Source organism: Prunus persica, chromosome G1 (genome assembly GCF_000346465.2).
Source record: "Prunus persica cultivar Lovell chromosome G1, Prunus_persica_NCBIv2, whole genome shotgun sequence".
NCBI classification, from domain to species: Eukaryota; Viridiplantae; Streptophyta; class Magnoliopsida; order Rosales; family Rosaceae; genus Prunus; species Prunus persica.
The window spans coordinates 33,252,409-33,264,531 of NC_034009.1; the positions used below are offsets into that span (position 1 = coordinate 33,252,409).

Here is a 12,123-nt window from a genome sequence, read left to right on the forward strand (position 1 = left end):
CATCCATCCATCCATCCATCATCCATCCGCCCTCCCCTTATTTAAACAACCACTTCTTTGCTTGGAAATCCCAATCAACGTAAATACAGTACCAAATCCTATCAGCTCTCTCTCTCTCTCTCTCTCTCATTCTCATTTGTGCATTGGACAATTGAGCGTTTAGCTAAGCAAGAATAATGGCCAAACTCGTTTTTGCATTAGCAATCTTGCTTGGATCATTATGCAGTCTCTCTACATATGTTTCTGCATTTACTGCATCTGGATGGACTAAAGGTCATGCCACATTTTATGGAGGAAGTGATGCCTCAGGAACTATGGGTAATTATAAGTAGCTCTTTCAATCTATCTTATCCGGTCATCTAACTCTTAACCTATCTTAATCCTAACTAGGCGCTTTGTCTCTACCCTTTAAATTGCTAGATTTTGTATTTTGTTTCGAAATAATTATAAGTTTTATAACATTGAGCACTTTGCTTGTGCACTGCAGGGGGAGCTTGTGGGTACGGTAACCTGTATTCGACAGGGTATGGGACTAGGACCGCTGCTTTAAGTACCGCCTTGTTCAACGACGGGGCTTCATGTGGGCAATGCTATAAGATCATGTGCGATTATAAAACAGATCCTAGATGGTGCAATAAAGGAGTGTCCGTGACAATCACTGCAACAAACTTTTGTCCTCCTAATTATGATCTTCCAAGCAACAATGGAGGATGGTGCAACCCACCCCTTCAGCACTTTGACATGGCTCAGCCTGCTTGGGAAAAGATTGGGATTTACAGAGGTGGCATCGTCCCCGTCTTGTTCCAAAGGTAGTTACTATATTTAATTAAAGTTTCTTCAAATTAATTTCAAAATTGTTTTGCTTTCCCAACTAATCGCATTCTTCTGTCAAGCGCATGTTGATGGGATTTTGGATTCATGTGTGCGTGCAGGGTTCCATGCAAGAAGCATGGGGGTGTGAGGTTCACAATAAATGGGAGGGACTACTTCGAGCTTGTTCTGATCAGCAATGTAGGAGGAGCTGGATCTATTAAGTCTGCATACATCAAAGGTTCAAAAACTGGTTGGATGGCAATGTCAAGGAATTGGGGAGCAAACTGGCAGTCCAATGCCTACCTCAATGGCCAATCTCTGTCCTTCAGAATCACCACCACGGATGGAGAAACTCAACTCTTTCAGAACATTGTGCCTTCCAGTTGGAGCTTCAGCCAAACTTTCTCCAGCAGAGTGCAATTCTCATAAGCTAAGCTAATAAAATTAAGTGGCTTTACGGTTCTGGGTTAACGGCAGAGGCGTGCTTATATTATACTTTCTTTTTTGTTATAATTAATAGAGGCAGCCCGCCACATTTTTTGGATTATCAAATCAGGTGGTGGTTTAGGGCAATCTGGCCCGACGATTGTGAATTGTGATGGGGGACAAAAACCCATGAACTGATCAAGGCTATTATTCCAAGCATTTTGATCCAACCACATCTATATAATATATATATATATATATATATAAATCTGTACAATAAGAAGCGCGCTGAAGATGCAGCTTCCTTCAACTTGTAGAAATATTTACCGTTCACTATAATTTATATAGTTTTTTTATATTCTTGTAATATGAATCGTTTTGTTATTGTAATAGTTTCTCTTTTCGGAAATCAAAATGCCATTGGGCTTCTAAACCACACAAATTGATTGGGCCTCTCGTTTTCAGAATGGACATCTAGCAACGAACACGACAACAAGAATCTCGTTTTCAGAGTACGACAGGTCGCATCCAAGTTCGAAGGGCCACACCACGTGTTCAAAGTCTAAAAGTTCTTGAAACAACAACAACAACAAAAAGTAATTTTATTGAAAGAAGATTTAATTAACCGACAGAGTAATTTGTTCTTTTCAAAACAGAAAATCCTTGATTTCGGAAGTACGTACAAAAAATAATATTGAAACTATAATTATATTACAGTACTTACGTTGTTTGAAGAAAAGTTGGTTGATGAAGCAATTGCTAGCTAGCTCTTTTGTATATATATAGTTCTATGGAATATGTATCATTGATTTGCGTAACATCTTTGACTAGTTCACAATCACAAGCATATGATGATCGATACGACGTCATTGTGCTCATTATAATATTTGATTAGGTAGTGGCCACTATTTCTTCAAGGACAAGCCTTCTGGATCTGTTAATGGTGAGCAAGCACAAGTAGATGTGTTCTTCAAGCTCCTCTAATTGGTCCACAAACCCAGACTCAGTGGCATGAAATTCCCTCACAACCTCCTTGAATATTTCACAGTTCCCCGAAGACCCGTTGACATTTTTCACATTCCTGGCAGCAGTGACACACATAACCGCAATAGCTTTGCGGTGCTCCACCTCGTCATGTAACCTCCTCACCATCCGACTCATGGTGTCAAAATCGTTGATCAAAATATAAATCCCTTTTGCCGCCACATCGAGTTGCTCTGAATGGCTATCTGGAAATCTTGCTTCCAACCAATCCTGCGCCGACTCCATTTTCTTGGCGCACATACCCAACGAGCAAGCCATCAGTGCTGGCGCCACCACAATCCCAATCATGCTGTGGATTGCAAGCACAAGCAAGGCAATCAAAAGTGCACTGTGTGACACCACCAGACCAACCCCTCCAACTTTCTTGCAAATTCTGTTACGCTTTGCGGTCCGTTGAACCTTTTTGTGTTTTAAAGTTAACCTATTGAACAACGCCAAGTGGCTATCATGAATATCACGGAACTGCACGGGGCTGATAATTGACAAGGGATTCTTCTTGACAACGGCAAATGTGGTAAGATCTCCAAAAATAGCTTCCCGTTGTTCATCATCATCTTCGTTGTTATTATTAGTATCGTTAGCATGATTATGTGTTTGTGCTTGTTCAAGTAGAAGTCCCCTTTGGCTTAGTTTTAGGATGAGCTTCTTGATTTTTCTGTACTCGGAACGTGTTTGATGGAGGGAGCGGAGGAGCAAGTCGCAGATATGGCAGGCGTCTAAGCTCGCTTCAAAGTAGTCAGCGAGAAAATGATGGAGATTTAAGCCCTCCTCACTAATTATGTCCTTTAAAATATCCTGCCGCGGTTCAAGCAAATATTCTGAGCGATCCATGTACGAATTAGGAGGAAGAGACGAGGAAGAAGAAGTAGCAGTGCTTGGAAGCTGTCCATGAACTCTATCCCACATTTCTACGTACGACTTTGTTCTGAAAGCTTGCAAGTATTCTTCGTTCACGCTTAGCTTGTTAGAGAAGCTATTGCCTCCGACACGGTCTCCTTTCCCTCCGGATGATCTGCACCCTGGAATTAAAATATAAATGGTGTGATCAGAACATATAACAAATTAAAAATAGGGCAATATAAAACTGTGAAATTAATTAGAGATAGAGATGCATGATCAGAACTGACCTGCCTTGGAAAACGCAGATCTCAACTTGGTGCGCAAAATTTTCTTCATCTTAGACATGATGACAATAAAAGCGGATGGGATGAGTAGAAGGAAACTCGCAGATCGACGGAAGGTGTTGTTTTATAAATTATATGTATATATAGTCTTAGAGGAGTTTGCGGCTGCTTCTTGTTGTTTATGATCTCAAGAGTCAAAACGTTTTAAAAGGAAAGACGAAATGGGAGCATATGATGGCGTATATTATATATAGAGAGAGTTTGGTTGCCGCAAGAGAAGAGATCGATGGGGACGAAACCGTAAGCCCGCCCAGTTGCCAGTTATAGGCTAAGCACCGCCTCAATGACGTGATGGCTTTTGTGACACGTTAGACTGCCTCACACGCTGTGCTCTCTCTTTCTATACGTGTAAGGATTTCAAGGTCCGGGGTTTTTAGAGACACCAAACAAATTATTAATTGCTATAATTTTGCAAGCAACGCAGAATGAATGAGAAAGCCATGCAGCCACTGTTCAATTTCGTTAAGAAGATTACTTCTCGTTTTCTCTCTTTTCCTAATTTTGTTAGGTACCGTGTTTTGAAGTCGCACTAAACATGATTTTGAAGATTGGAAGATAACAGATAATATTGTCCGATCATGACTGATTACTATATTTACCAGTTTTCATTTCAAGTCTATAAAAGGCGCGGAATGATCCCGGAAGATGGTGTCCGAAACAAAATTTGATCAATTGGAGCGAAATTATTCAGTTATCCATTTGGTATAATGTTTCCATGATAGGCCGGCATGCAAGACGATGTTTTCAAACTCGAATCAAATCTATCATAAACAGTGCCCTTTATATTATTAATATAAAATATACAAAATGGGGGACCTGTGCTAGCTGTGGCATAATTAGCGATAATTATATTCAATAATTGACCACAAATACAAAATATCCATAAATGGTTAATACAAAGATGAATTCACAGCAACCTTATAGGGTTAATCAAGACATAGGATACATTGACGACATCACACAACTTCTATCTCCACTAATAGCTCTAAAAGACCAAATACATTTCAATGTAACAGTCACACGTTTGAGCAAATCAGACATGAAAATACAGCGTCCAAAATTACAAGACTTGGTTGAGTAATGATCCAGCGACAGCTAAGCTTTTTTCAATCACTTATCTTTAATGTAAGTCATTGTCATACCTTACTAAGTCATAATTACTAATTAGTACTTTATTTATGGCTAAAGATTAATTATAAACCGTACTAAATCGATTCAAACAAAGAACGTAATAAGACTATTAATTAATGGATAATTATAATACCCTAGCCAGCTATAATATATTAATATATATATATATATATGCATGAAACAAATTACGATTCATAACTGGGCTATAATAAGCCGTACAAGAGTGATTTTCAAATGATTAAACTGTACATTAAAGATTAATCATGCATATGTATGACCTGATTCAGTGATCCTGAGTCCTGACCTAACAGATGTAATGTATAATAGAGTACAAGTAGAAGATGGAATATATACACCTGGAATATGCCATAGCAATCAGAACCATGGAATGGAACGAGCTTGTTGCTGACAAGACAAACTAAGGAACCTTGTATATAGTTAATAATATTATATGTATAGTAGTCATTGAATCAAAGAGCTGAGGGATTAATTTCATTTTGTATTTCGCAAACACTACATAATGATGTGAGTGATCAGTATTCTCATGAACACGCATGGCATAATTATGCTCTGTGGGCAAACTACGAGATTAATATAATTCTAAAGAAAGAAAAGAAAAGCATATTTCTATTTGCAGTTAGTATATCTTCGTCCTAATTATACGTATGCTTAATGGATTCGGATCCTCTGCTTAGATATATTCTTCTACTTGTTTGTTTTTTGTTAATGGTACTTAGAATTTGGGATGCCAATATGATGATTGCTTCTTTATCCAATTTAATTTTATGACAGAACGAAAAGAAGAAGAAAAAAAAAACAACAACCCCAGGTGATTTATTTCATAAAAAGGGAAAGAAAATATATAGTTTGATGAACATGAATTCCCAATAGAAGTCTTTGGAATCGTTTTTTACTTTTCATATTTGGGGTCCTTAGCCCAATTGGTTATAGCAAATATGCTACAAGCCTGCCGTCCTTCAGTCTTGTCGTCATTTAGGGTTGGGTCCGTTAGGAGGAGGAGGAGAGTCCAAAATATGAAGCCCAATTGTTTATGATTTGTTCTCTTTGAAATGTAAATCAAGAAAGAAACATAGACAGAGAGAAGTTCCTACACCTACTCCTATATCAACGCCACACTCAAGACTTAACAATATCACACACAAACAACATATGATAATAAGATATTGGATTTGACTTATTCAACGTACGACCGCTGAAAAGTGTGAAGTTTGAAGTCTGAACACAACCGTGAGTCCGAAAGTTCCTCCAACAACTACCTTGAGCTTGACCAAGTTCCAACTTAATTAACAACAAAGACCAAACCGATTCTTTTATTAATTCAAATGTCACATACTTTCCATCGCACAGTGCTTCCTGCAAAATCTCCCATTGCAATTTGCATGCAATTTCCTCCCATGACATATAACTTGTTCAACAACAATACTAAATGTAAACAATCAATGACATCACATTATATTGCATACAAATTTTTGACACGATTATTTCTAAAGATTGGAAGGTAATCCAGCAGTAATGTCAATGACAAATCGATACCGAACATCATTTTTCGCAACGCGGTCCAAGGCCGCGTCGAGTTTGTGTGGTGTTGTAACCTCAATGTCACACGTTATGTTATGCTTCCCGCAGAGTTCCATCATCTCCTTTGTGTCTCTCATTCCTCCTATCACGCTGCCCTTCACTGCCCTCTTGCCTGTCCATTGATAATATTGTTCACACCATTAATTCCAAGCCCACCATTTTCCATTGAGAGAATGTATATATGTTGCTACTCCTATTTAAATTTTACTTTTTTTATTTTTAATTTAGGTTAGAAATGAAGAGAGTCTATGAGATTGATGGTGTTTTTAATTACCAAATATCATAGGGAAGGAAGGCAATTCAAAGGGCTGGTCTGGTGCACCCACCACCACCATAGTTCCATTCACTTTGAGCAATTCTAAGAGGGGCCCAAGAGAGTGCTTAGCTGACACCGTATTTAATATGAAGTCAAGCGTCCTCATGCCTTTCTGTCAGCATCATCAGCAGCTTCAACTTAATTTAATTCAATTTAATTTACACCGGCAGTATAATAAAAAAGACGACGAAGAAAAAAAACAAATTAAATATAAATATAAACCTTAAGTTGTTGTGCATCAGTGCTGACTAGGAAGTCGTCAGCACCCAAACGCTCTTTAGCCTCCTTCTCTTTGGACGGAGAAGTGCTGATGACGGTTACATGATGACCAAAGGCTTTCCCGAATTTGACTGCCACGTGTCCAAGACCTCCCAGACCGACGACCCCTATCTTCTTCCCTGGTGCTTGGTGTAGATTGTGGTCTTTCATGGGGCTGAACACAGTCACCCCAGCGCACAATAGCGGTGCTGTTGCATCCAATGGCAGGTTCGCTGGTATGTGCACCACGTACCTTCATCCAATCCAATGGCATCTCACATTATTCTTAACTTAACCACAATATATATTAATTCAAACTCATCGTAGCTTAAACTAATGATCACACGAGATATTTTATTGTAAAAAATTTAGAGTTCATTTGAGAGTGGTTTTAAAGATGCCAATAATTATTTTTATGGTGAATTAGATTAAGTGACTTTATGGGTTGGTAGTTTTTTGGAAAAGCATGTGGGAAATATTCATTTCTTTTCAAAAGTGACGTTGACGTATCCAAAATTACTCCCAAACCCACCCTTAATTGTGCTTTGCTAAGTGCACGGTGGCCAGTGCCTTACCATTACTAACTGGGGCTATCATTCACTTTCTCCTAAACATGGTGATATGCGTGGCAAGCAAAGCAACCACAAGAGACAAAACCAAAAGGATTATATTACCCCACAAGTACAACTTGTGTGTAGTGGAAGGAAAGGAGCACCAGAGGACTCCGCCAAGGAGGAAGTGGGGGTGTTTAATTAATTCCACCACCTAATTTGTGAGGCACATATGAATGCAAGGCTTAAAGATATGGACATAGTAGTTGTAGAACTTGTAGGTTTGAAGATATATAAAGAGTAGAGACAATTAAAATAATAATTATGGTAATTAACTTTGGTCTCCTCCCTTAATTAATTACAATTAGATGGGGTGGGATTAAGGGTAGATTAGATTCGGACGTACCTATGATCTGCGACAAGCATTTTGGAGTAACCACCGTAGGTAATACTACCATCCCAGAAGATGCCATTGTAGGTGAACTGGACCTGATCGCAGTAGTTCTCTTGGGAGTCTTTACAGAAGTCACACTCCAAACATGTCGCTGCCAAGCATCCCACCCCCACTCTATCTCCTACCTTGAATTCCTTCACGTTGCTCCCAACTTTCGTAATCACCCCTGTAATCTCATGCCTGGCATAGCATACAAACGGTGAATCTCTCTCGGCTGAGACAGACGAAGTCACGAAGAGAGAGGGAGAGAGATTACGTACCCGGGGACTACTGGATACATGGTAATGCCCCAGTCATTCCTAACATGGTGGAGATCTGTGTGGCATATTCCACAGTACAAGACCTCTATGGTCACATCGTTGATCCCATTTTCTCTGAGAGCATATATATAGAGTTAAAGTTTATCCGGCCAGGATTAAAAAAACAACGAATATCGGACTTGTATTATTTTCGATCGGGAAATTAAAACCAAAAAGCTCATAATATTAATAGGTACCTTCGTTTGAAGATGAAAGGGGTGATCTTGCCGGAGGAATCGTGAGCTGCCCACCCAGAAACAGTCTGTGTATGATTTGGAGTGGTTTGAGCCATGAGAGACACTCAGACAAGACACGCAGTTTCACAACTTGGGATGGGATATATGCAAAATGCAATGCACACCACAACAAACTCACTTCACTCAACTCATTATATAATATAACATTATTGATCAGTTGAGAAAAAAAAATAATAATAATAATATAATAATAATAAATACATATTAATTTGCTGTAATTATTGGTTTGTTGTAAATGCAGTGTAGACATCTCGAGAGATGCCCTCTTCTCAGAGTCAGAGTCAGAGTCATGTCGCTCTTCTCGTGAATTTCCTGACTTTTTCCTTGTTAAGAGCAACATTTTGACGCAATGACAAGGAAGAGACGACCCACGCCACCACCATAAGTTTCTCAAGTAGTATTCAACATGCTTAAATTACCCAGAAAGGTTCTCACCACCACCAACCTTTTTTTTTTTTTTTTGGTCTGACACCACCACCAACCTTTAACAACTTTTCAGAATATAACTGATGAAATACACCAATTGTTATCATAAGCGTTACTTTCACTAGTCTGGGTGGAGAGTTGAATACCTTTTTTCTTCTTCTTTTCCATTCTTTGTTGATGGGGAAATAGACTTGAGTTTCACACCATTATTTTTGTTGGGACCTAGTACAGGTGATTCATACACAATTTCCTATTTGACTTGACAAAACTATTTAGTCCCACCCTCCCACTGGGACGATGAATATTATTATATGTATGGTAACAACTCAGGGCCAGTCCTACAACTAGGGCAAGGTAGGCTGCTGCCTACCCCAAAGTTTTCAAAAATAAAAAATACCCATATAGAATAGGTGAACCCATGTGAAACTTACAAGTTGTTAGTACGAAAATCGTATTGGCATTTCCTAGACCGTAGTATAGGTTGAAACTTAGTTTGTGAGAAATTGCTACTCGAAGTTTTGGCACTACCCTTTCAATCACATACCTCCGAGGCATACTCTGACCATATGAGAAACTTGACAACAGGTAAATCATGACATATCTTGCATTCATGATAGGAGTTATAGTTGAAGTTTTGTTTTGAGTCTTTATAATTAAAGTTAAAATATGAGTCGGTTGGTGACCTCTTTAAGAGTCCTTAATGAATTAGACTTTGTATTTTTATTGAATCATAATTTATATTGTTAAGTTGATAAGTGTTTGGCCCTTGTGTTGCGTCTCTTTAAGGAGAGCAGATTGCACCAGGTTCAATGACTTTAATTCAATTGGTCTTAGAGTTACAATAGCGTTGGAAGTGTAGTCCCGTGTGAAACTTGCTGTAAATAAAAAGGAGGCTTTGCCTTCTTGTATTGGCAGCTTTTCCAACGTCCAAAATTACTGAAGCTTATTGAATATAGTTTGGGAAATTCCAACGTCCAAAACCATTGATGCACATTGAATATATTTAGGGAAAAGCTGCTGCACTTAGATCAGTCGAATAGTCATCAAGTACTTAGGTTGCTTGGTGATTGTTCGAATTCATTCATCATTCATATTGCATTCATATGCACGTCGGTGTCTCATATGGTTGAGGACATCAAGACACTTTGTGTGGTTTTCCTCCGGCGAGCTTGAAGCAATCGTGGCCAGTATTGCGTTCAACATAAGGAGTGTCGAAGATCATCCCGTGACAGAAGTTGAGTTACGAAGAAGTCGGTAAACATTATCTAGAATGAGTCTAGGATAAGTGTGTGAGTACTTTTTGTAATCATCGTTCTATAGTGGATTTGAGTTAGACTGAGGAGTCCCGTGGATTTTCCCCAGAGGTGGGGTTTTACCACGTAAAATAATTCTCTACGTGTTCTTCTATTTTAAGCTTTGCACATCTCAGGATTGATAACTAATATCAATCCTGCTTTAAAGGTTGATCATTATTTATTGCAAAAAATTCAAATTAGCTTGTTTAACCTTCTCTAAGCATATATAGATATCCTACAGGTATTTTCAATTGGTATCAGAGCAGGTTGCTGGACATACTCAGTAAGATCTAATATACCTTAGGATGGATCGTGCCTCGGGCTCAATTGCACATCCACCATATTTTGATGGCAACAACTATGGCGCTTGGAAGGCCAAAATGAAGTCGTTTCTTTGGTCCTTAGATGAACGTGTATGGAGTACAGTGGTTCATGGATTTCCTAAACCCACAAAGAAGATCGGAAAAGGAGATGAAGAAACCACAATCCTCAAAGCTAGAGAAGAGTGGACCACTGCAGAAGTCACACACAGCACTAATAATCAAAAGGGGTTAAATGCTTTATTTACTGCTGTCTCTTCAGATCAATTTGAATATATATCTGGTTGTGATACTTCTAAGGAAGCTTGGGATATTTTGCAGGTTACTCATGAAGGAACAGATGCTGTCAAGGGAGCCAAGCTTCAAATGCATACTTTACAGTTTGAGACACTCATGATGGATGAGAATGAAACTTTTTCTGAATTTTATGCTAAACTGTGTGTAATTGTGAATGCTTGTTCAAGTTTAGGTGAAAAAATTCCAGAAGACAGGGTTGTGAAAAAGATTTTGAGATCCTTGCCTCAACGATTTCAACCAAAGATCACGGCTATTGAAGAGATCCGTGACTTGAACACCTTGAAAGTTCAAGAACTCATAGGGTCCATACAAACCTATGAGATGAAACATCTAGCTCCTAAAAAGAGCAAAAATGTTGCTTTCAAGGTTGTGAATGAAGAAGATGATGGGCATTCAAAGGAAGATTGCAGTGATGACGAATTAACAATTCTCACAAGACGATTCATGAACTTTCTCAAGAATCAGGATCCAAGGAGTCGAGATTCAAAAGGTATAAATTCTAAAAATAGGTTTGTTAACTATACTGATGGTGGATCTAAATTTCGCAGGTCAAATGAACGAAAGAATCCAAGAGAAAAGGTCCAATGTTTCGAATATGAAGGCTATGGACACATATCTTCGGAATGTGCCAACACCTTAAAGAAACAAAGGGATGGCAAGAATAAGGCAATGCATACTACTTGGAGTGATAGTGAATCAGAATGCGAGATTGATGAAAAGACGGTTGCACTCATAACCACAGTTAGCTTGGATGAATCACATGAGGATGATGATTGTAAAGGTATAAATATTGAGTTTATCATGGACAAATATGATGATTTGTTGGCTGCTTCTCAGAAGCTCAATAAACAAAATAGTGAGCTCGTCAAAGAAGTTGCTGTGCTGAAGCTGGAAAATTGCAGGATTGCAAACGAGTTTCAATCCCCTGATGCAGATTCCGAAAAGGTAAGTGCAGGTATGAACGAAACATTGATGTTTTTGCATAAAAAATTGGCTGATCAGAATAAATTAATTGCATCTCTAACATCTGACAACAAAGCCCTTGAACTTGAACTTAAAAATTCAAAAGAAAGGATTGTTTCTTTAACCATTGGTGCAGAAAAAATTGACAAGATGATTAGCATGGGAAGAAGAGATGGTGACAAACGAGGCTTGGGATTTGAACCAAGTAATAAGTCTTCCGCTGTGTCTAAAACAAAGTTTGTCAAATCCACTTCACCTATTGAACCTTCTGTCACTCATGAAGTCAAGAAATTTATTCCAATTTGTCACTTTTGTGGAACTCATGGGCACATAAGACCGAGATGCAATAAGCTTCGAAATGAATTTGTTTGTTCAAATTCTCATGGCATGGTTGGAAAAGTAAGTATCCAACATAAGATTTCAAATCTTATGAAAGAGGTAAACCGCTTATCCAAACTATCTTCTTTTCATTGTTTGCCGTCAACTAAGA

General features: G+C 38.5%; 3 protein-coding genes across 3 annotated transcripts; 1 reads left to right on the forward strand and 2 right to left on the reverse strand.

Annotated features, from left to right (window-relative positions):
• LOC18788849 (expansin-A11) lies at nucleotides 75-1,608 on the forward strand. The gene is made up of 3 exons (XM_007223619.2): nucleotides 75-318; nucleotides 488-809; nucleotides 933-1,608. The coding sequence occupies exons 1-3, from the start codon at nucleotides 177-179 to the stop codon at nucleotides 1,240-1,242; spliced, it is 774 nt and encodes a 257-aa protein (XP_007223681.1). The 5' UTR covers nucleotides 75-176; the 3' UTR covers nucleotides 1,243-1,608.
• LOC18790104 (UPF0496 protein At1g20180) lies at nucleotides 1,984-3,703 on the reverse strand. Its single transcript, XM_007223975.2, has 2 exons — nucleotides 3,411-3,703; nucleotides 1,984-3,302 (listed from the first exon to the last, which is right to left on the reverse strand). The coding sequence occupies exons 1-2, from the start codon at nucleotides 3,466-3,468 to the stop codon at nucleotides 2,131-2,133; spliced, it is 1,230 nt and encodes a 409-aa protein (XP_007224037.2). The 5' UTR covers nucleotides 3,469-3,703; the 3' UTR covers nucleotides 1,984-2,130.
• Nucleotides 5,899-8,454, reverse strand: LOC18790446 (probable cinnamyl alcohol dehydrogenase 6). Its single transcript, XM_007222032.2, has 6 exons — nucleotides 8,273-8,454; nucleotides 8,037-8,150; nucleotides 7,729-7,956; nucleotides 6,736-7,024; nucleotides 6,472-6,625; nucleotides 5,899-6,309 (listed from the first exon to the last, which is right to left on the reverse strand). The coding sequence occupies exons 1-6, from the start codon at nucleotides 8,365-8,367 to the stop codon at nucleotides 6,104-6,106; spliced, it is 1,086 nt and encodes a 361-aa protein (XP_007222094.1). The 5' UTR covers nucleotides 8,368-8,454; the 3' UTR covers nucleotides 5,899-6,103.